At 45.6% G+C, this 24,944-nt stretch overlaps 1 protein-coding gene across 2 annotated transcripts in view; it reads left to right on the top strand.

Annotated features, from left to right (window-relative positions):
• MAP3K3 (mitogen-activated protein kinase kinase kinase 3) overlaps window positions 1–23,295 on the top strand; it is a 52,292-nt gene extending 28,997 nt beyond the window's left edge. For both annotated transcript variants that reach the window (XM_030541089.1, XM_030541090.1), the window contains exons 8-17: window positions 2,264–2,397; window positions 3,225–3,298; window positions 4,572–4,639; window positions 4,930–5,022; window positions 6,060–6,251; window positions 9,057–9,205; window positions 11,048–11,179; window positions 13,041–13,170; window positions 15,962–16,139; window positions 18,474–23,295. In XM_030541089.1, the coding sequence (XP_030396949.1) occupies window positions 2,264–2,397; window positions 3,225–3,298; window positions 4,572–4,639; window positions 4,930–5,022; window positions 6,060–6,251; window positions 9,057–9,205; window positions 11,048–11,179; window positions 13,041–13,170; window positions 15,962–16,139; window positions 18,474–18,702 (1,379 nt within the window). In that variant the 3' untranslated portion in view covers window positions 18,703–23,295. The remainder of the gene's footprint in view (window positions 1–2,263; window positions 2,398–3,224; window positions 3,299–4,571; window positions 4,640–4,929; window positions 5,023–6,059; window positions 6,252–9,056; window positions 9,206–11,047; window positions 11,180–13,040; window positions 13,171–15,961; window positions 16,140–18,473) is intronic.
• Window positions 23,296–24,944: the final 1,649 nt, after the last annotated feature.

Raw genomic sequence — 24,944 nt, 5'->3', positions numbered from 1 at the left:
ATTGCTAGCTAGTAAGTCTGTGTCTGTGAAAAGTGATATTAACAAACATATGAATATCACTTTTCACAGATCCAAACTACTTAGCTAGCTGGGAGACAGTGCAAAGTGATATCAACAAACACACACGTCACTTTTTACAGCGGACTTACTCAGCCCTGGCAAGCCATGGGACAAATTAGGTGGCAGGCAGGCACCTCATTTGTAGCCCCAAAAATAAACCTTGAGAAGCCTCCATTCCTGTCACTGATATGGTTGTACTCTAGCCTATAGAAGGTGACTCCTCTTTCTCCCCTCCACCCCCGTTTTAATTTGGGATGAGGAATGTAACCCAGTTTCCTGGAGGATTTCAAGCTCTGCTTTTATGCCAGAAGTAGATGGGAGGCTAATAGAGAGCAGTGTTCTGTTGTGATGGTTTAGATGTGCAGAATACACCTGTGTGGATACCCATCATATAAAGCAGGCAGTCTGCCTGCTATGCAGTTGAGGTTTCTGAAGTAAAGATAAGTTTTATCAAAACAAAAAACAAAACTGAAAATGGTAAGCGCTGTCTGGCAGCACTTGTGTTTTTTCCCACTCACTTCCCTTGATATACATTGATTTAGAACCAACTTCCTTTTCCTGCCCAGTGACGGTGACCTTTCCACAATAGTGGCTGGCCTGAAGCCAGTGGAACTTGGGCTCCCTTCATCAAGCCATGGCATTGTATCAGAAAAAGTGAAAGTGTGCTCTCCTGACTCCGCCCAGCTCTACTGCGTGCTCTCCTATTTATCTTGGTTCTGATTGGTTGCCAGTGTCATGTGACCCCATAGGCTTTCTTAGAAGATCAGGCAGTGATTTTTTTAAAAAGCAGATGTAAATTATTTCACGTGTTTGGGCGCCCAATGCATTCCAAATTATCTCAGTGTGCACGTTGCCCTGATTTTAGTTTACTATCGCAAGTGTAATAAACTGGGAGTAGGTGGTGGGGGGAGATTAGTAATAGCTGTATGAAATATTGTCATTAGGAAAGCACTTGCCAATTTTCATGTGCCTGTTGTAGCAGCTGGGCCTAGTGCATAGGTTAAAGACAGCATCATATAAGCGCACAAGTCTGGGAGTCGTGTCTTCCCAGTTCTGCTGCTGACTCACTCTGCCACCTTGGGCAAGTCACCTTGGTCCTGATCTTTTTTTCTCAAGGTCATGAACACTCACACCTTCAGTCAGATGGAGCTGTAAGTGCTTAGCCTAGCCCTTCTGGTAATCAGGCTCTTACCTTAGCTTTGCCTGTCCCTTCCCCTTCTCCGTGAAGTGTCAGTATCCTTATCCCTTTATGAAGCACTCTGAGAAGCACAGAAAGAAAAATGCTGGGGATTAGGCTACCCTGAGTAAACAGCGTACGCTCTGCGCTCACACACATACACACTCCAGTCAAGCAGATGCTTGACCATAAACCTCTTAAAGTAAGTACCACAGTGCCCTGAGTTCAAGTAAAATGTGATGTGCTCTTGATTTTTCCCTAGAAATCGTTCTCCTGTCCTCTAGTCATTGACTCATTCAGGTTGGTTGAGACTGAAGCATTAATATGTGCAGTGCAGTCTTCAAGCTATTTATGCAGTACCAATCTCACGTGGCAAGGAAGAGATTGCTGGGTGTGCTTACTAATGCAACCCAGCACGGCTGCAGGTCTCCCATAATGTATATTTAATGAAACACTAAATGTTGGAATGGCTAGCGCATGTGATGCTAGTTAGGTGTCGGTGATGCTGCTGCTCAAAGTAGATGGTGCTGTATTTTCCATGTAGTAATTAATGGCTGTCGTGACAGGAGCATTTTGTGTAGGCAGAAGCTGATCAGGCTACAAGGGGATAATGCTTCCATTATGTGGTCAGGGTAGCAAGGAGGCCCTCTGCCTTTGAGTGCTCATCACTCTCCTTCCAGCACTGAGATATTGGAGGCAGCACCTGGAGTGTCATGAGGTCTGTTTCAAAAAGAAGAGGGCAGGATAGATAGCTGTGATCTGTTGGGGCTCAGGGGCTTCACAGGTGACCCTTGTGTGGTATTTTAAACAGCAGACCTTTTGTTTGTTGAATTATTCACTTGCTAGCAATGCAGCCATTGTAGTGAGTAGCACCTATGAGCAAAGTCTCTGCACATACCTATTATGATAGCTCCAGAGTTGCTCTCATCATCGTGAATGTTTGAGAGCTCCAGAATTCAGGCTGTTCTTGAATTCTGTTTCATTAAGCATCTGGGTAATAAACCTCCCTCTGTGTCTGTGGTCCAGGTTCTCAGAACACAGGCCGAAGTTCACCTCCCCCTGGGTATGTTCCAGAGAGGCAACAACGAATTGCTCGCCAGGGGTCTTACACCAGCATAAACAGTGAAGGCGAGTTCATCCCAGAGACCAATGAACAGTGTGTGAGTATAAATGTGTGGGTGGTGGGGAATAAATCCAGTAAGCACCAACACTGCTGGCAGTCTTCCCTGTGCCTGCCTTCATCCTAGAATATTCACCAGCAAACAGCTGCTGCTTGCTTGTTCAGTTAAACTATGCACCTATAAATGTTGTGTATGTACCACTCTGGTGCAGCCCTTGAAACCCTCTGCTGTACTGCCAGGAGCAATCCCCAGGCATAGCCAGTGCAGGCTCGCAACCTATCAGTGAGCTCCTCCAGGTGTACCCTTGACACACATGCCCAGGGTTACCACCCCCTGGCTCTGTGATCTTTTCCTGTCTGAGCAGAGGCTGCAGAGACTCAAACACACCAGGAAGCAGGGCCACAGTGCATCTTGTGAGTGGAGAGGTCAGTTAGGGAACGGAATCTCTGCTGCTGCTGGAGTCAAATGGGGCCCACAGATGGGAACTGGGAGGTGACACTCACATTGGCAAGGCTGGGGGCGTGGAACAGCTCTATACATTGTGAAGGCTGACTGGTCTCCAGTATGATGTATATTTCCTTCCTTAAATATATAAACACAGACTGTATGGCTCTAACCATATCGTGCGTGTCAGGGCTCTCCATTATCTAAAATAACATGGTGACTCCAAACTGCTGCAACCGTAATCCCAGCAAGTCCTCCATGGGGTGAAGATGGGGTGTACTTTCTAAATAGTTCCCCTCCCTTTCTGGACTTACCCCAGTTGCTCACTCTGGCAATGGCGACCACTGCATCCTTCTCTGCAGCATCTTATGTGGTAACATCAACTCAGCCTACTATTGCAGGTTTATTGCCTTGTTTTACAGATGTTGGACCCTCTAAGCAGTGCTGAAAATTCCATATCAGGAAGTTGTCAGTCCTTGGACAGATCAGCAGACAGGTACAGACCGACTTGGATGGGTGGGGTTCTGTGGCCTGCCTTGTGCAGGAGGTCAGACTAGATGATCAGATTGGTCCCTTCTGACCTATTAGTCTATGAGTCTATGAGGTCTTATGTGATCAAATTGTGATGAGGTTGTGTAAAGGTCAGTTTATTTTGCACTTTAAATCATTTTACTTAGAGACAATAGGATCATAGTCCTACATAATTTCCCAATATACTTCCTAGAGAGAATTAACTGCATTTTAAGATTTTGGTTTTGCCAGAAAATAAAATGAATCAAATGGGGTTTAAATGCCTTGTTTGTTTAAAATACAGCCTTTCAGTGTATGCAGATTGTGGGGTTAGACTGTCGGAGAACATCTGGCTACAGGGTACTGAAATTTGACAAGATACTACTTAAAAAAAAAAAAACCCACAAATTGTGGTGTTACGGGACATATCATTACACTAGATCTGTATGGTTTATAAAATGATGTAGCATTTATTCCAAAGGGAAATGAGGGATTTCTCTTCCTTCTCCCGGAGGAGTTCAGCTTCTTCCCCTCTCTGCATGTTGCTAAATTCTGTCTCCCTGGCAATAGGGGGCTTGGCTGCTGCCTGCGGGGGTTGGCCAGGATCTAGGAAGGCTAAGAAAGAAATCTTATTAGGGAATCTGAAAGGTGGGTCAGCCTCACTCCTTCTAAACCAATTTAGGAGAAATGGATGTGAGAAGCCTGGCTTTGCAGCCAAGACTATATTTGTGTAACCACCCACCTTAACCTCTTGGGAGGCCTTGACAAAGTTTCCGCCACTGCTGTCAGCGAAGGGACTATTCTTCAGCATGGTCACAGAATGCCATGTGTTGGGGAGGAGCAGGAGAGAGAGACTCAAAAGATGCTGCTCACCATGTTTGTATTGTGGCAAGGTGGCTGCTTTTGGTCTCATATAGAGAAAAGTGTATGTTGACCTGTATAGTAAGGGAAACTGTCAAACCAGTAACAGACTTTCTGTCCCAGAGAGCAAACAGTCTAGGCGCACAAGCTGGACCAGCAGGGGAGATTGAACCTATCTAACGGGTTTAGCCGGGCTTTAACTTGTAACTTTCATAGCATAAAAGCAGGAAATAAATTACTGCAGCATCAGTCGTGTTGCTGGGTAGCTTCTTGGCTTTCTGTTGCTTCTGGACCAGAGGTTTTGAGACCTGCACTTATCCATCTGGAGCTGAATTAACTTGCAGTGTTCACTGCTGTAAATATCTGTCTGAAATGGCTTGTGATTTTTTTTTAAATAGCCCTTCTTTTCGGAAATCACGGATGTCCAGAGCACAAAGCTACCCCGACAACAGACAGGAATTCTCAGGTATATCAGCACCTTGTATAACAAGCATCCGTTATAGGTATCAATATAGGTTCTGACTTTAGTGTAGCTAATTTGTTATATGCAGATATTAGTCTCTCTCCTTACATTTTCTGTTTTTTGGTGATTATCCCTCCTTGTTTGCTGGATACATCTAGAGAAGTTTTCAATGAAAAGCTGTGAATTTACTGCCTTTTCCTATGAAGCCCGCTGATAGCGGAATGTGCTGCCTTTAGAACTTGTTTACATTGCATAAGGAGTCTCACTCTCTGCTCCTTCTTACCTGTTACCAGATCGTGAGAATCAAATCTATGACAAAGCAGGGAAAGGAGGGACGTACCCTCGGCGCTACCATGTCTCCATGCAACACAAAGATTACAGTGACGGTGAGTATGTTGCAGCCCTTCACCTCTTGGGTTGAAATTGGAGGGGAAGTGGGCAGCAGCTCCAAAGGTGAGCCAGCACATTTGGGTGGCTGTGGGAAACTTAACAACTAGGGCACAAACATAACTTCTCTATTTGGAGAGCCTCTCCACACACAGCTTTCTTGTGTGCACAACTGGTGCCATGCATGGTGTTGGTAGCTCAAGATGCATGCTGTCATGTGTGATACCAGGTTTCCCTACTGATGCAGGCTTGCCATCCTTTGCTCCCTCTGTGCCTTCCCTCTCTGAGGGCATCCCTGCTGAACAGTGCCTTACCTGGGATGACGAATAAGCACCTTGGCCACAGGCTGGAGACCGTAACATAAAGAGGCTTCTTCCTTGGGGGTCTCCTCTGCTATTTTTATCCTGCGTGGATCTTTGGCACCAGCTATACCTCATCTGGCTCACTTTAAAGAGTCTTTAAAGCTTCCTTTTAGTAAGACACTGATGGATTTAAAGAAATAAGTCTGTTAGATGACCTGCTGGCTGCTTGGGTAATTGTAGAGATTAAGTTAGTCTTAGCCTGCGCACCCTAGTTAACTACCCGTTGTGCTGTGTTGTTTGTAAGCCTGGGGTGTTATCTGGCAAGCCAGTCTCTCAATCCTCTTACTGCAGCCTGTGTGGCCATTAGCATGCCTCGGAGCTTGCATGGCAGCCTGCCCACTAAGGCTCCTCAAACCTTGCTTTAATTTAAGAGTAAGTTCCTGTTTGGAGCTTGGTGAGGCTGCAGAGGAGGTATGCCTCAAAATGAGGGCAGTGAAGTGACTCCCCCTCCTGTCTCTCTTGGTTATGATCAAGGGTAAGTTATCCTGCGCTCAGGCAGCATACTCTGAATGTGCATGTTTCAGTGTGTGACCTGCACGGTGGTGGATTTCATGTCTGGTTTCCCTTTCCCCCAGGACTCAGGCTCTGGCCATGCTTTCCTGTTTGTGCCTAAGCTATTTGGCAACACTTAACATTCTCCTCCTCTCCCTCTTCCCCGTTGTTAATATCTTCAGGCCGGAGGACATTCCCCCGGATACGGCGGCACCAAGGAAACCTATTCACGCTAGTGCCATCAAGCCGCTCCTTGAGCACCAATGGGGAGAATTTGGGCCTGGCATTGCAATACCTGGATCCCCGTGGGCGCTTGCGGAGTGCTGACAGTGAGAATTCCCTTACCGTGCAGGAAAGGAACATCCCAACCAAATGTAAGTGTCAGATTCCAAAGCAGCCAATCTGGGACAATAGGTGCTGAGGGAAGGCAGCATGGATGACAGGAGAAGGCTCTTAATTTAATGAACCTGGAGCTGGTGTCCATCTGTCCAAGAGCTTCACTAGGACAAACTGCCCCAAAGCCATGCAGCCTCAGGTTGCATTTGAACATGGCCATCTACTCTGGCTCCTCTGGTAGATGGGTCCTGATGCATAGAAACGAATTGTCTCAGAGCTTGGTGCTCCTTCTGCTGGATAGACTTTAGCTCCCCCCTGTGGTGGGAGAAGCCAGTGAGAGTCCAGCTAGGAAAGCATTTCCAGACTTAGAATATCAGGCTTGTTTTCTGCTTCCCAGTCAGTGTCCTGGTCACACTGTTCAGCAATTCTCATTTTGATACATCATGATCTGACTGTGTACGAGAAATTCCAGTAACTGGTGATGCCTGAAATAGCTCTAGTGTCACTAAATGAGAACATATAGATATAAAAATACTTTGACAGCAGTCCCTAAAATACCCAACACCGTGTCCCTCTCTGTGAGCCATACCAGCAGTGGTCTGTTTGCTGCAAGCTCACGCTGAAAGAATTAGCTTTCTTATTAAAAAGCATTGGCAATTCTGCTACAAGGTAAAATCTGAAATCAGCTGAATCCAGGTGATGTCCAGGGTTTTTGAGCAATTCTTAAAGAGCTGTTTATTTCATTGGTACTGTTTATCTTGTGTAGAATGAGACTTGCAGGCTACAGTATGTTACTAATTAAGAATTATTTTTGCAATTCCTAGTAGTAAGATATACTTCCATGTTAATGAAACCCTGGACTTGTTTGGGAATGTTTCAGTTTGTAAAGAATAAAAATATCCAAGCTATTTCCTCATAAAAATAGGTACGAAAGGACAAAGTGTTAGAATGTGGAGAGCATCAAAGATTTTGTGCAGTAACTTTGAAAGTTAAGTTTAGCGACAAATGTAGGGGTTAACTGTTTAAAGCAAATTAACTAGATCAAATTCACCTCTTTAAAACATTGACTCCCAATAGCAAAGTCAATTCTTTTTGCCTCTTTGCATCCTCAAATTGGCTGCTGGCTGCTTGTTTTTTATAATGAAAATGCTTTGTTTACAAACTTTTCTTCGTAATTAGAGGCAAAGTGGGGATCAAACACTACCTCCCTGATTTGGTGTTACTCCTGTTTCTCTCTGTGCTGGTGTAAATGATTGCAAAATATGTTGTTTAGTGGAAAACTGAGCTTCATTATTAGAATCTGACACTAGAGTTTCCTATTTATATAGAACAAAGGTTTTGTCCCCTCAAAACTCTCCTCTGGCCACAATTGTGATAAGACCCCTGGAAATGGTGTCAAAACATCTCATTCTTATTGTCATTTCCAGCAGGAAAGAACTGATCTTGGGGCTTGTCTACACTGGCACTTCACAATGCTGCAACTTTCTCACTCGGGTGTGAAAAAACACCCCCAGCGCAGCAAGTTGCAGTGTTGTAAAGCATTAGTGTAGACAGTGCACCAGCGCTGTGCACCTCCTGGAGGTGGTTTTGTAGAGTGCTGGGAGAGCTCTCTCCTAGTGCTCTGCCGTGACTACACAAGCCATGTTAAAGCACTGCCATCGCAGCGCTTTAGCATTGCCAGTGTAAACTAGCCCTTAGCAGGACACCCATCTCCTTTTTATTCCCTGCAAGGAGCAACTGTGGCAAGATTAGGGGTTTAATATTTGCTTCCCTCCCCCTGAGGTAATAGCTACTTCTGAGTGGATGCTGAGGGGAGGAAATACTGCATTCCAAAGCGATAGACCACTTACCTGGCCAGATATGATGGCTGCATTCCAATGGATTTATCTCAGAGGAGCCCCAGATTCATAGACTCTAGGACTGGAAGGGACCTCGAGAGGTCATCGAGTCCAGTCCCCTGCCCTCATGGCAGGACCAAATATTGTCTAGACCATCCCTAATAGACATTTATCTAACCTGCTCTTAAATATCTCCAGAGATGGAGATTCCACAACTTTCCTAGGCAATCTATTCCAGTGTTTAACTTCCCTGACAGTTAGGAACTTTTTTCTAATGTCCAACCTAAATCTCCCTTGCTGCAGTTTAAGCCCATTGCTTCTTGTTCTATCATTGGAGGCTAAGGTGAACAAGTTTTCTCCCTCCTCCTGATGACACCCTTTTAGATACCTGAAAACTGCTATCAGGTCCCCTCTCAGTCTTCTCTTCTCCAAACTAAACAAACCCAATTCCTTCAGCCTTCCTTCATAGGTCATGTTCTCAAGACCTTTAATCATTCTTGTTGCTCTTCTCTGGACCTACTCCAATTCTCCACATCTTTCTTGAAATGCGGTGCCCAGAACTGGACACACTACTCCAGCTGAGGCCTGACCAGTGCAGAGTAAAGCGGAAGAATGACTTCTCGTGTCTTGTTACAACACACCTGTTAATGCATCCCAGAATCATGTTTGCTTTTTTTGTAATGGTGGAGTGAAGCATCACTAAGTTCAGTGAAACAACTTGGGACATACGCTCCAAGTGGAACTTGACAACAGCATTTCGTTATGTTGTTCCATGTGTTCGTTTTAGCATGAGTGTGATTCAGTGATTAGAGCAGGGGTCTAGGAGTGCATGTTGGAGCCCTGAATTTGTCAGGGTTCTGCCACTGACTCACCGACCTCAGGAGAGTCACTTCCCAGCTGTAAAATGGATATTGAAATCACTTCATAATAGGGATTGATGTTTGTACAAAACCTCGTGATCCTCAACTAGCACTGTAACTGGGCAAATTATTATTGTGTTTGCAGCTCCAAGTGCCCCAATAAACTGGCGACGAGGGAAGCTTCTGGGACAGGGTGCCTTTGGTCGTGTGTACTTGTGCTACGACGTGGACACTGGCAGAGAGCTTGCAGCTAAACAGGTCCAGTTTGACCCAGACAGTCCTGAAACAAGCAAGGTATTTGAAAGAACTCCTTAAAGGTGCCACACCTAAGCATGCAGACTGAGATTTTGTAATGTGCCTGTGTCTGTCTCTCTGGAAGCTAACATCTTCCGCTGCCTGTGCTAGGGCTCCAGGCTGCAAGGAGTCATTTAAAAATCACTCTTCTGTTACCGCTGAGAATAGCTTAAGCTTGAAACTGAAATCTATTTCCTTCATCCCCCTACTGGCTTGTTGCCAAGTTCCTTATGGGTGCTGAGTGGTTGCCATTGGCCTTGTTAGACAAAGTGCAAGAGAAAAACTAACGCTGAGACATTTGGGGGTTTGACACAATTTTGTGTTTGCAAAGCCCCCTTAAGGGTAAAAAATGGTAAATCTCGTGTTGACCCATTACAGGAAGTTTCTAAGGATTTATTATTCTCTAAACAAACTGAACTTGAATATCTAACTTCTTGGCCAAAAGGAAGCCTGTACATCCAGGCTGAGAACTTGGCACTTACCAATTTTAACTGGCATTCCAGTTGAAATGGGAGCAGGGGGCCATTGGGTGCATGGCCTGCAAGAGTACTGGAGTAACTTGCTGATGCCTGCACGGTGACTCTAGTGTGCATTGCCATCAGGGGCCTCCTTGCCAGTTTAACATGCCAGCTTCCTAGCATCTAGTGAGTTCGCTGTGAGGCGGGAGAATTGATCCATGAGGCTTTAATTGTTCTAACTGAGCAGTGGGGATTATGATCCCAATTTAAGTGAGGCCCTGACCATAGTGGGCCCTCATTTACACAATATCTCTGCTGTAAATCAGACAATGATGCTGGGCCAAGGAAGAACAGGCTGGAATGTGTTTTGGAGGTGCTGACACCCCAAACTTGGTTTCATTTATCTGTGTAGTGGCTAGTTCCTTCCTCTTGAAAAGGTGCAGCCTCTCCACAAATGAAAGGAATCTGGCCTATGGCAGAGAAGACTGTTGCAGGGTGTGGAGGACTGAATCAGTGGGAATGCTTGGGGGGAACCATGCTGCTGTTCTACAAACCAGTTGTGCTCTGATACCTTTAATGGTCAGCGTGTTCATTCTCTGGAAGAATCTGATGTGCTTCCTGTGTAGTCAGGATCTCTGATTCAGCCTGAAATTGTTGGATAGCCCTTCTGCCATTGTACTATAGAACCCTGATGCATCTGTGACAAGGATAAAGGAGAGAATCTTCATGTGTGTGGTTGCTTTAGATCCTACAAGATCAGCATCCCTTCCTAAGCTTGAATTTGAGTAAAACTCACTAGCATAAATCTGGACAGGAAACCAGTGATTGAAATTCTTAGGTTAAGGGCGTCTAAGAAATACCTTGGTATTTAAAGGGCTGAGGATACTACACACTCACTCCTAGCACATCTGCAGGGCTTTATATTCAGTTGCTGTTTTAAAAAATAAACAAACAAAAACCTCACAACCCTCCAGTCTGGGAGGAAGGGACTATTCCCATGTTACAGCTGACAAAATAATTTATTTTTTGAATCACTTGACCAAAGCCATGCAGTAAGACATTGGTAGTCAAGACTAGAAGCCAGGAGTTCCTGGTACTCAGCCCACTGGACAGCACTGCCTGTCTGCTAGACCTTATTACATGTGAAGCACCTGCAATCATACGTACAAACTTTTTACACAATAAACATTAACCTGGTAGTCGCTAGAACATTAGCTTTTTCCAGGGTCTGCCTTAGCTAATGCCATCCAGGGGATAGATTTACACTGAGCCCACAGACACAAGGGGTCAGATTAGTAGCATTGTGGAAGTGTCATAGGCAAGGGTTGTTGAAATGTGGTGGTCCTTAGGCACTGTACCTAACCTGTTCTCTCAACATCTGTAGGAAGTGAGCGCTCTGGAGTGTGAGATCCAGCTGCTAAAGAATCTCCAGCATGACCGCATTGTTCAGTATTATGGCTGCCTCCGGGACCGAGCAGAGAAGACCTTGACCATTTTCATGGAGTATATGCCTGGGGTAAGAGAGCAAACACATTCTCTAGAATTGTTGTCCTTGCCTGTTACCCTGACCAGGTCACCCCACGCTTCAAACCTTCTCAACTTACTCCTCCTTCTGAACATTTGAAGTTCAACCTTGATGGCCTGTCACACCTCTGCCCCTCCCTACTTCTCTTCATTTTTCTTATGGAAGTATCCCAGTCTCAACCACCCACTTGTCCATTTCTCCCACACTTTCTTCATGTATTCTGTGCATGGAACAGTCTCCCTGAACTTCTCTCTAAAACCACGCTTCTCTCTTCCTTTGAATGTCTCCTCCTACAAAACCCTCAAGAAATTAGACAACCAATAAACAAACAGTTGGGGCAAACTGAGGATTTATTATACAATAAAAATGTGATAGTGTATTTTTAAATCTTTCCCTGCCCTCCTACTCTGCATCTGATTGGAAGCTCACCAGGGCAGAGATTGTGTCTTCCTGTGTGTTTGGACAGCACATACTGTGTTGTGAGTGCCTCCAGAATACAAATAAGTTCACTAGTTGGAAAACATGCTGGGGCATGGGATGGCCCCTGTAGTTTCAGTGTTGAAACAATAGCTTCTAGCTACTAAAGTCAGAAACAGGCACATTATGTGGTGTTTAAAGGAGGCTATTTTGGAGGATCTGGGACATTATCAGATCAGAGACTGTCGAAACTTGGGGGGCCCAATTTTATATGCCTTGATCTTTATCTGTGAGATGGTGTTTTGAGAAACTGGCATTCTCAAGTGTTCGTCTCTGTACAGGTGGATCCCGTTCTTGGTGAGCATGCACCCCATGCACAGGAGATTGGAATCTCTTAACCAGCATTGGCTGATGGGATCATGCATGTGCTCTGCATGTTCATACTCCCTCTCCCAAGTGACCGCAGCCTCCACTCAGTTCCTTATCACTAAGGCTACAATTTAGTCATGGCATTTTTAGTTAAAAAAAAAAAAAAATCATGGACAGGTCACGAGCAGTAAACAAAAAATCATGGGCTTGTGACCTGTCAATGACTTTCTACTAAAAATACCCCTGACTAAAACTTGGTGGGGGGAAGAAGGGGAAGCCACTGCTGGGGGGGGGGGGGGGAGAGAGAAGGGAGGGGACCAGAGAGCTGCTGGTGGTGGGGGGTCGGTGCCAGAGGTACCAGCTGCGGGGGGCTGCCCAAGGCCCGCTGCTGGGGGTGGCCAAGCAGTGGTTGCTCTGCCGACCCCTGGGGCCGCTGCTCGGGTGGTCCCTGGGGCCACTCCAGCAGCAGCTCGTGCGGCTGGCTGCAGATCCACTCCAGCACTGGCCAGTGTGGCTGTCCCAAAGGCCACCTAAGCAGCTGACCCTGGAGCCATGACTTCTGCAAGCTTTGTGATTGGCACAGATCCCTACTTATCACTGCCTGGGGCAGCGAGATGGAACCTGTGTCCTACTGGAGTCTCTCCTGTTCCATAGTTGTTTAGTGTAGTTCCTGTTCTTAGATGTTGCTTTTTTTTTTTCATATTCTGTTGTCAAAAAAAGGTTTGTTAGCTGGTAGTCCCGCACTGATCTGTGCAATATCCAAGCAGATACCAGATATTGGGTCCCCTTGAAGGGATTAGAGTATTTTTATATTCCATCCTACTCTGGGATAATTATTTGTGACAGCTGCCAAGGAAAAGTCAAGACAGTCTGATCCCTCTACCCCAGAGGACAAGAAGCTAAAGCGATTAGATCTTTTTGGTAGAAAAAATTATTTTTCAGCTAGTTTGCAGTTCAGAATAGCTAACCATGCTGTGAGCACAAACTCTTGGGTAATGAATGGATTCTGCGGATCCTGTGGCTTGTCATTTCTGAGCGAATCTTTTCCATTTGCTTTTTGGTATAGGGTTCAGTGAAAGACCAGCTGAAGGCCTATGGTGCACTGACGGAAAATGTGACCCGGAAGTACACCCGCCAGATTCTTGAGGGTGTCTCCTACCTTCACAGCAACATGATCGTGCACAGGGACATAAAGGGTGAGAGCATCAGACCGATCTCGGGCATGTATGCACCAACACAGGAAGCTGTGAAGATGGGGCCTGAGCGTTTAGGAGGCTGCATGTCATGTTTGGGGTTTGTTAAAAACTAAACACACTCTTGGAAGCCTCCAGCTTGAGCCATCGGTGTAACGTCTCTTTTATGATGGCCTTCTCAGGGCCCACGGTACATGTTAAGGGCCTTTATCAGCAACCTATAGAAAGAGGAGAGCTGTATGCACTTGTGACGGGTTGGGTCACAGAAACCCACTTGGAAATGCCACCTGATGTGCGTACGCTACTTCTGAGGCTGTTTTCCCTGCCAGTTTGGGACTTCAGTCCCTTGCCTGGTTTGAGCCAGACACACTTGCCTGCTGCAAACACAGATCCAAGTCTGAACCATGTCCCCCACAAGTTGCAGGCTGAACTGAAAACAGCTGAAGAAGTGTTCCTGTCTCCAGCACTCAGATTCCCAGCTCCCAATGGGGTCCAAACTCCAAATAAATCCGTTTTACCCTGTATAAAGCTTATACAGGGTAAACTCGTAAATTGTTCACCCTCTATAACACTGTTAGAGAGAGATGCACAGCTGTTTGCTCCCCCTCCCCCCAGTGTTAATACATACTTTGGGTTAATTAATAATTAAAAAGTGATTTTATTAAATACAAAAAGTAGGATTTAAGTGGTTCCAAGTAATAGAGAGAACAGGGTAAATTACCAAGTAAAATAAAAGATGCATGTCTAAGCATAATACAGTAAGAAGCTGAATACAGATAAAATATTACCCTCAGAAATGTTTCAATAAACTTTTTCACAGATTGGATGCTTTCCTAGTCTGGGCCCAATCCTTTCCCCGGTACAGTCCTTGTTTCAGCTCAGGTGGTAGCTGGGATTTCCTCATGACTGCAGCCCCCTTTGTTCTGTTCCACCCCTTTTATATATCTTCTGCACAAGGCGGGAATCCTTTGTCCCTCTCTGGGTTCCCACTCCTCCTCCTAAATGGAAAAGCACCAGATTAAAGATGGATTCCAGTTCAGGTGACATGGTCACATGTCACTTCATTACCCACTTGCCAGCACATATGTATACAGGAAGACTTACAAGTAAACAGAGCCATTTACAGTCAATTATCCTAGTTGATGGGAGCCATCTAGATTCTAAACCACCATTAATGGCCCACACTTTGCATAATTACAATAGGACCTCAGAGTTATATTTCATGTCTATTTTCAGATACAAGAGTGGTACATTTATACAAATAGGATAACCACACTCAGTAAATTATAAACTTTGTAACGATACCTTACAAGAGACCTTTTGCATGAAGCATATTCCAGTTACATTATATTCACACTTATTAGCATATTTTCATAAAATCATGTAGCGTGCAACGTCACAGCTCTGTTCTCCGCTTTGCAGCTTCTGGAGGAGCTGACCTTTGGGGGTTCTAATAAGGATGGTTTTATGGGGAGCTGTAATCTTTAAAATCCCTCATCTGCAGTTGAGCCCTTTCTCCCACATCCCAACAAAGCGAGGTTTTGTTTCTGGCTGATTCCCTCGCTTCCCACCTGCTGTCACCTACTTTGCTTCTTTTTTGATTCCCTCCTAGATTAGCCTGTGCCTGGCCAAACTGCTACCTCCTCATTGGTGGACAGGCAGGATGCCTTAAGAACACCATGTCCAGATCCAGCGACAGCTTCTGACACAGGGTTTCCTTCAGGCTGCTGTCCCAAACTATCTTACCTCCTCCTTGCAGAAAATCTTCTGTGGCCTCCTGCACTAATGTCCTGTGTGACCCACAAAACCCTTAAACTGCCAGTTCCTAGTATTATCTTCTTAGGAGCCAGCCAGTCTCCTAAGGGTTAACAATCGTTGTCAGCACAGTTTTCTGTTATCCAGTGGAGGACCAGGGGGAGCATTCTGGTGAAGGTGGAGTATCCTATACAGGCCTGTAGGTCCTCATCACATCATTACCAGGCTGATAAAGATGAGGAAGCCGTTGGTGCTAAAACAGCATCTTCCTGCTGGGTCTTGTACATTCACCTTAAAGCTAGTCACATGAGCATTGTGCTCCCTGGCAGGTTACTCATTGGTACATCCCCATCCTCAATGCCAGATCTACACACTTGCCTCCAGGGACCTGCATGGACCCCTATAATACTCTGCACAGGGCCCTGCGAAACTAAGTACGTAAGGTTTATCAGTCAGCAATAGTGAGGGGCTCCAGATCCCATTGCGAGCCTGAGAAGTGAAAAAGGCCCTTCTTAGGCTCTAGCATACATCTGTATAGCAAGCCACCATCTGCCAGTTCCCTTTGGCCAGGGTAAACAGAACCTCCAAGCAGATAACAGGGGCTAACTTGCTCATTGCAGGAGTTCAAAGTCATCTAATTAGTTCCATCTGCTAATCTTTGCTTTCTGGCAAGCAGAATATACACTAAACCTGCCCTCAGACAAGACCCCTCTCAGCAGAGCTAGGTACAGTCTCAGCCATTGACCAGAGGGGCCCTTTATAGGTTGCCAGACCTGTTTGCAGGCACTGCAACAATGAGAACACTGACTCAGCACTTCCCCCCTTCACTTCCTTGTGTTTTTCCCTAAAGTGGCAGTTGTTGACAAATGGCTTGATTGCAGCCTGGAGAACAAAGATGGTGGCATGGCAGGTCACCAGAGGCTTAATTGGGAAATAGCCTATCATGGACCTAGGCACATCTGGATCAGATATAAACTCTACAGGTTGCAAATCTGAGAGCAGGATTGTACAACAGCTGCCTGAATTCTTTTCCCTCCAGGAGCCAATATTCTCCGTGACTCTGCTGGGAATGTGAAGCTTGGGGACTTTGGGGCCAGCAAACGGCTGCAGACCATCTGTATGTCTGGAACAGGTATCCGCTCTGTCACCGGCACGCCATACTGGATGAGTCCAGAGGTGATCAGCGGAGAGGGTTATGGAAGGAAAGCGGATGTATGGTGAGGAATTGCTCAGAGTTTTATTTATATTCCACAGAGAGAGTCACAGCTTTTCCTGAGTCCTAGGTGATGTGGTCAGTTGTCAATGAATCGGCCCTGCCTCTGTAGGTTTGGATTCAAATTTAGCCGAATCGAAAATGAAAATGATTTTGACACAATGTGGGATAGTTGATCACAGCATGAGACCCTGGGCTGCTGCGGACCATATTGTGCAATTTCATCTTCAAAAATCCATTCGGCAAGGCTGTGGTCCCTCTAACTATTACATTGTGACAGAGGCAGGAGGGAAGAAACTATCAAGATGTCTGTGTTCAAGACTATCTTTTACTGTACTTCCATCCTTCCTATATCCCTTAACTGTGTCACATCTAGGTTAGACAGAAAGCCACTTGGGATAGAGTCCTGTTTTCAGTTTGTCTTCAGTGCCGTAAAAATGTACAGCACATTATAGACAAAGGTTAGGATTTTGGTGCATTGACAGAACTGTGGGGAGGGAATGCCTCAGACTGGGATAACAGGGGAGCTGTAGGTCAGGACTGAGGTGAATTGGCAGACAGACAGATGGAAATTGTATACATGCTATGATTAGCACAAGTCAGGAAACAGTACTCGCACAATAGAGGAATTAACAGCCCCAAATCCTTAAAGTATTAGTTTCTAGAGACAGTGGGCTGGCCAGGGCTATAGTTAGGTTGTGCAGCTTTAATAAGAGTTACCAGTAAAAGCAGTGCTTATGTCTCCTTAATTAAATGACTGCATTATTTTTCATACAACTACTTAACAGAATTGTAACTGAAAAATTTTCCCAGTATACAGTGGTCTCTCCCAATTAGGAATCTCTGGGAAAGAGTGGAGCACATGTGCATCCCCTTGGGATTGATGCAGTTGTAAATTTCCTTTTGATACTAACAGTGGTCCATTCCCATCAGAGGCACTGCTGTTGACTGAGCTCCAGGCTTTACAGTCCTGATGGTTATTTTGGGGTCAGACTTTTCCAATTCCATGTTAGTCTCTGAGTAGATGTGTACGGAGGAGAGACAGAAACGTAACTGATTCTGCCACCTGGCGCTCAGCCACCACTGCAGGCCTCTCCAGTTTTTTTCTTAAATAGCAAAATATGTGAGTTATTTGTTATTGCTGGAAAAACTTAACATGAAAAACCTTCCTGTTTGCTGAATATCTTAAAGAAACTGGATCTGCTTAAATGTTATAAATCAGTTTAAACAGTAAAATATCCCTGCTTGATCTTGAGCAAACCCCAGCACATCAGCACACATGGTTTGCATTTTCTGTACTCTTACTAAGTCTTAGACTGTGGGGAAACCAGTGTTAACCTTTTTTGTTGGGTTTAAACCTTGTTAAGAAACTGGTACTTGTGTCTGCATCAGATTTAATTCCTTTCCTCCCCTGCTTTGGTGAGTGATGGGAATCTGCCTTTGAAACATCTGATTCTTTGTGGCGCAGATAAGAAGAGTTTTGTTTTAAAGATGAATGGGGAGTTTTTCCCTATTTAATAGCAAGCAGGAAGTGTGATCTGGAAGCCAGGAACTGCTCAGCTTTGTCAGTGATTCCCTCTTGGCCTTGAGCAGGTCACTTAATTCTTCTTGAGCAAAATTCACTGCCATCATACGCAAGCACATTTCCATTCGAGTCACCGGAGCTACACATGCTTCAAATCACTGCTGAATTTGGCTCTCTGTAAAATGCGGGATAATACGAGCTTTCCTTCCACACAAGGATAACAAGGCTGTTAGTGTCTTTCTACTCTGAAAAGTGATTTTGTCAAAATGGCCTGGTGAGATTACACATCTTTGATTTACTCAATTTACGGGTACAAGGAGATCTTTTCTATCTTGCAGCCCTGCAGACCTCCCCATGGGATCTGAGAGTTCAGCTGGGTGCTATCCTACTTCTGCACCAGCACCTGTGATACGAGTTCAGAAGGTCAAATGATGCTGTTAGTGGCATCTGTGTGGACCTGTTGCCTTCAGTGGGTAGGACAGGTGTTAACTGAGGACAGAGTTTGAGGACATAGGGCTGCACAGTTGTAACTTAAAAAATTGTTGATGCTGTGTGAGCCACAATGGAACCCAGCGCCCTCTCCCAGAGCTGCCGACTCTCAGCACACTAGTAAAAAGTAGTGACGTCAGTTGTCAGCAGATCTGGCTCAGAATCCATGCAGGGAATAGATCTGAGTATGAGGCCATTTTTATAGTCCCTTTTCAGGGCAGAGCTGTACCTGACCACCTGCTGCTAGGAATTCCTCTGTAAATGCTAAGCATTATTGTATGAAGCTCTGTCTCATATATTTTTTTTTCCTGTCTGCTTCTCCAGGAGTCTCGGCTGCACTGTCGTTGAGATGCTGACCGAGAAACCACCCTGGGCAGAATATGAAGCCATGGCGGCCATTTTCAAAATTGCCACCCAGCCAACCAACCCCCAGCTCCCTTCTCACATATCGGAACATTGCCGGGACTTTCTAAAGCGAATCTTTGTGGAAGCCCGGCAGAGACCTTCAGCCGAAGAGCTGCTCAGACATCACTTTGCACAGCTCCTGTACTGAATTACCTCCCATGCCAGCAGTTCGCTTTGGGCTTTCAATGCCCGTCTGGTGAAACCATGCAAATGACCGTTGTGGAGCTGCGTCTTCAAAATGCTGTCTCAGCTGTCCTAGTCCTCTGGGCAAGTGATGCTGAGGAACCTGTGGTCTGGCCTTGTGTCCTGGTATGTTTTGCTGGATTGATGCTCATTCTACCAATGGCTGTGCAACACAGAACTGCATTTTGTCCTTGTTATCTTGAGGTGCATGTTTTCTGCAGGCACAAGCAGAGGGATCTAGGAAGCTTCTTGTTGAATGTACATAAGCAACAGAAATCTGGATCAAAGTGGGAACTGGAGGAGTTATGTTCAGAGTAGAAATGTACGGCAGCCTCCCAAACCAGCTCTCCACAGGGGGCTTTACGGTGTGGATCGCTCTGTTTTCCAGACTGCTAAGTCTTTCCAGACTTCTACAGTACAAGAATCCAGCAAAGCCATGTGTCATTGAGCACGCGCTCTATATATAATTATATATTTTTCTTCTTAAGTATTCAGCATCTGAAGGTGTTCAGAAAATATTGATTCAGAAAATATGTGAATAGTATTATTTTATAATGAAACCTAGGGTTCGGGGTGGGAGAGGGAGTTGTTTTGCTGCCCAAATGTCAGGATAATTAGAAAGGAGGTTCCAGCAGAACACATGCTCTATAGGGTCTATGGTAAAGGGCTCTCCCAGTGAGGTTAGGGAGTCCGTACTTGACTTTGAAGGCCAAAGTTATCCTAGTGTCAGGACAGGATGTCCTCACTGTACCTCCCTAAGACTTCTTGTTCCAAACAAACCTCTTCTGAAAGGGAGAGTTTGCAGGATGGCTTTCCGCTGCACCTGTCTTATCAAGTGATAAACTATTTATACCAATCCCTTAAACCAAAGATGATTTCAATGCTGCCAGAGAACTTACTTCAGGAAAAGGTTAAATACTTGCATTAGGCCAGACTGGCAAAGCTACATGAAGAAAATGGTTTGCCCTTCCGTGCATAGGGCGGAGTTTGCTGGACATTAGTTCACTGGGCGTTCTAGGCTGAAACCAAAGGTGATCTTTCCCTGCATGTTTCAGTATATGTGGAAATTTTCGTTTTAGGTTTCTATGATCTTTTTTTTTAAAAAAAAGGTTAGAGAAGCTTTTGTAACTGAGACATGTGAGTCAGTGAGGTAAAGGTAAAGAGCGTTTGTTATGCCTGTCTGAAAACGACTGGAGAAATGGGATTGGTCCCCAAGAGAGAGAGGCATAACATACACAGACCATTTTGCTCTATTGCAGTGATTCTCAAACTGTGGGTCGGGATCCCAAAGTGGGTCATGACCCTGTTTTAATATGGTCACTAGGGTTGGCTTCCTACTTGCTGGGGCCCAAGCCCAAGCCAGAGTCCTGGGCAGCATGGCTCAGGCTTCAGCTTCAGCCCTGGGTGGTGGGGCTCAGGTTACAGGGCTGAAGTCCTTGGTCTTCAGCTCCCCTACCTGCCCTCACCCTGCCCAGGGCGTCAGGGCCTGGTTGAGCTCTAGCTTCAGCTCCTCCCCCTCCTGGGGTCGTGTAGTAATTTTTGTTGTCAGAAGGGGCTCGCGGTGCAATGAAGTTTGAGAACCCCTGCTCTATTGTATCTTGCCATGGATTGTACCAAGCTTCTGATATCTGCCACTGGTGACTTGCTAGTCTCAAATGCTGCATTTTGGTTGGTACACTAGTCCTGGTCTTAGTGACACAGAGGACTGAAGGTAATGAGACCTCATTTAAAGGCACACTTGTGGCAGATTAAGTCATGTTTTTATTAAACCGTCTCCTCACCTAGGAGTAAATAACACCTCGGGTTAATAAAACTGAAAAGGTGTAATCTAAAATGGCTTTCCTGGACCAAACTGAGACATGTTTAAGCAATGAAGGCAGGCTAGTGATTGTAATCACTTTCAGGCTCTCAGCCACTAACACAGGGATGCAGTGTTTGGGTATAAGCATCTTTCCAGAAATTATTTAATTCCTATGGAAACACATCTGTTGATTTTTACAAAAACCTGGATTTTGAGCCAATGTTTCTAGCGGGTGTCCCTTTTAAAAACATACAGCCTCACTCTTAGTTGCCCTATGCATTGTCCTCACTTGCCCCAGTGTAAAGGGAGGGTATAACACTACCACTCTGTTTTGGGAGCATTTTACACACATACTTTGCACTGGTGCAGATGACGACATAAGGCGCAGGGCAATGGGAAATTGGAGTTGTTCACAGTAGAGGTAGGACTGAGTAGTCCTTCCGTTGAGCCAGTGGCAGCGTTATTCAAGCCTGTGGTTTTATCACTCGCAGCCAGCTCTTACCTTTTGAAATGTACCAAAGATCAGAGCCTTTTCCTGCTACAGTATTTAACTTGTAGGTGTAGAGCAGCCATGAAGACCAGCGCAGCATTCCTGTCTGCTTTGGCCTCTCTTTACCCAGCTTGTCCTCACAGAACTGACCAAGGCCAGCTTCTGTGGTCTTTGCTTATTACCCAGCACATCACTGTTTGGGAGAATAGAATAGGGGGCTGAGGAAATGGTGCAACTTGTTTAACGTTTCAAAGCAACTAAATCCTCAGGATCTGTTGTGGCTTTTACCTCATACATATCCCTGGAATGCTGTTCTGGAGCAGAGCCAATAGCATCCTGGACTGACGTGCCAAGTCCTTTACCCTGCCAGAGCTGCTGATCCTATCCAGAGCTCTGGAACTCCCCATCTATGCTGAAATGTGCCTACTCTGCGTATACTCTTGTGTTCCAGTTTTTATTAATGGAAGAGTAAATTGCAATTGTACAGTGACAGAAGACGTCCGTCTTTGAGAACACGGTAAGCCAGCTCGGACTTCTTGTATTCCAGCACCTGACCCAATGCCACCCGTTCGGCACAAGTACAAGCCAAAGCATTACTTGTATGTTTGGAGATGCACTTTTATGAATGTAGTTTATATCGCTCCTTTTTAGCTCTTTTTACATCAAGTAAACATTGATGCCTCATACTTTTATTTATATCGTAAAAGATCATATTTGGTGATTTTTATATATATCGACTCGACTGTTACGGGGGGAAATAAATTTGACACCTTTATGAATTTAAAAAGGGGGAAAAAAAGCAGCTGGTTTTGCAGAGAATTTGCTGATGGTTTATAACGAGTAGTGCCAACCCAAAATGCCGCCTTTGGTTCCTCACTGGGCCTGTCAGGCACTCACCCCCATTCATGCAAACTGAAAATCTTCAATCTGTCCCAAGTGGAGCAACCTTGAGAACTTACTCTCATTTACGCTAAACCCTGTCAGCATAAAGGGGCTTTAGAGTGGGCATAAATTGCATTTGTATCCACTCTTTTAAGGCCTCTTGGCATTGCCAGAGTTGTGTAAATGACAATAGAGCCCATTTGAGGGGTTTGTCTGCCTAAAACTAAGCAGTTGTGACTCTCGCAAATCTCATTTTACATCATCAGCTGCTCCTCCCGGGAAGGGAGGGAGACTTGGTGCTTGTTATGAGCTCTAGGATCCTCAAGTGAAAGGTCCTGCAGTAATGAAGAGAATTAGAATCTCTGAAGGATAACCCTGTAGCAAACCATTGCTCCTGGGACAGTTAAGACCTCAAATCATTAAGATGAAATAGCTGCAAAATCCCCATTAGAAAGGAGATTGCTGAATGCCTCACCTGCACGTTCCATGCAATCAACTTAGCACTGGAACAAACCAAGCGTGGCGGGGATTTAATTCCTGTTGAGCTTGTGAGGAAACACAAAATTGGCATTTTGGTCTTGGTGTGACGATTCTGTGCATTCCAGGTTATCTACTTGCTCTCCAGTAGCTCTGACTTCTCTCCCAGTCACTGTAAATTGCAGCAGTTTGCTTCTGTGCATTAAAAAAAAAGATTCCAAAGGGTTTCAGTGAAGCTGTAGATCACAAAAGCAGTTCCCTTATTTTGCTGTTAATAAGCAAAACAAACTGATCCATAGGGGAATTGGTGCCTATTTCTGAGGTGCCAGCAGGGCCTGTAGAACTTCTTGGTGCCTCAGGAAATTGTATCCCCGCTGTATAACCGTTGCCTGGTATGCAAGGGCCAGGTGTCCAGCACCATACAGCAGATAGGACGAGTGCCCAGTGATTGGTGCTTAGTCACTGTGGCTGCTGGGGGGATTAAGTGTCTGAATGTGAACTGAAACCTGTGTCCAGCACCCAGGCACTGTCCCTGCAATTGGGAATTAGCTGATTTTTTTTTTTTCAGAGGCCTAAGGGAGCTGAGTGCCCCGTGGGATTTGGGCACCAACTCCCAGAGGCTCCTGTGACTATCCCAGGCAACATTAGGAGCTGATCACACTGAATTGGGTTTGAATTTCCCAGCTGGGAGGGAGACGTGCCTGGGAAGCAGTTTAGAAGATTCTGGAGTCTGTAACCACGTTTGACACGACCTATGGGTAGCAGGAAGATATTACTGTCTTAACCTGGATTGTGCAGAAGACCTTGAATCAGTAGTTTATCTGATTATGTATACCGACCGGGGGCTTGCAGTGCAAAGCCAGGCCAATGTATCGTTTATTTACAATAAAATTATCATTTATATGAAAGTTGGCTTCTCAGATAGTGTAAATGCTCGTGTGCCTTACAGACGGAAGAGAGAAGGACCAACTTCTGCTGGTGGAAGTGGCAAGTTGTCGAGCTTCATAGAGCTCTTTGAAGCTCAGCTTGTCCTTTCCACCAATAGAAGTTGTCCCAATAAAAGGCATTGCCTCATCCACCTTGTGTCTCGTATTTTAGGCCCAGCGTGGTTACAACAACGCTACAAACGGCTCCATTGCCAGTGGTTTCTTGGGTAACTGGGCTGACATACTTTCATCCACAAGACCGAGCTTGGTCTGAGGAAGTTTTTTTGCCCCAGTGACTCGCCTGGGGGATAGAGGGAGAGAGATCCTAACTGTGAAGCATTGAATGAGGATCCAGTCCTGGGGCCAGGTTGGTATGTCCCCTCTGGCCAAGTCCCTGCCACCGGAAGGGGTGGGAAGCATCTGCCCTTCCTGTCATCTTGTTTCTGCAACTCCAAGGGAGGTGACAGAAGGGAACAGAAGAGAGTCTGTGCCTCTCTAAGTACTTTTGTGGCCCCCATCACACTGGTATGAGTGCCATCCGAGTATCGAAAATAGAAATGCCATTCTCTTCCTCTCCAGCTTGCAGGAAACAGCTTGGTTAGTTTATCAGGCATTTGTCTGATTGAGAGAAAGCAAAGTTAGATGACGGACTCTGCATTTAGCTCTGAAGGGGGTGATCCCCATGCTCCCATCCCCTGTGGCAGAGTTCCGTAGTCTAGGCCTGGCTCCTGTGAGAGCTGTCTCCTGCACTATTTAATAGTGGTATGGCTGTGAGAGGTGGTCATAGTCGGGAAGGGAGAGAGGGTCTCTTAGAGCTTAGGTCAATTCCATGGAAGGCTCTGAATATCGGAACAGACACTGAGCTGGACTCTGATCCATGATGAGACCATGCGGAGACCTGGGGTGATATGCTTATGGCACCCTGTGGTGTTTAATTGGCTGCTGTTTTTGGTCCCAGCTGGAGCTCTCAGGGGAAGTAACCTAGTAACATAGAGCTTCTAGGGCAGTTCTCACCTACAGTCGGATGCTGCCAGCTGTGTGCATGACCTAAATAGCCACAACCAATGGCAATCTCCAGAATTGCTTTCCCTTGAAGGTTGCTAGTTGGTCCTTCCGGGAAACAAACAGTGAGTCGGAGAAACCAGCTCGTTGTGCCTGGGGTAAGTAGCCAGACTAGAGAGCACATACAACAGGGACTTTGGGCTCGAAAGGGAGGAGGAATCCATTGGTCTCATTGGAGCTTGCTAGCAATTGGAGCCAGACTTTCAAAGCTGCCTATGGGATTTAGATGCCAACTCCCACTGTCGTCAATGTGTCTAAATGTCTTCAGGTCTGACTTTCATTTACAGTACCTCAGGAGAAAGCAGAACCCTTAATCCCCGGGAAACTTATGGCTCAAATTGTCACTGGCTTTTTCTGATGCCTTTTCAATCTGTTCATCGTGTTCTGCTCTGGTGCCAGGACCTGAGTCCCCCTGGCTTCCCTGAACAGGACCCAAATGCCTCCAGGATTGCTTTTCTCCCAGCTGGGAGTAGCTATTTACCATCTCATTCAAATATTTAAAAGTTGGTTATTGTAAAGTGTGGTGGGATCTGAGTAAAGGGGGGTTAACAATCTGATGCAATATCAAC

This window comes from Gopherus evgoodei, chromosome 23, assembly GCF_007399415.2.
Source record: "Gopherus evgoodei ecotype Sinaloan lineage chromosome 23, rGopEvg1_v1.p, whole genome shotgun sequence".
Lineage (NCBI taxonomy): Eukaryota > Metazoa > Chordata > Testudines > Testudinidae > Gopherus > Gopherus evgoodei.
The sequence above is the reverse complement of the archived record's forward strand: the minus strand, read 5'-3'. Positions and strand labels throughout refer to the sequence as shown.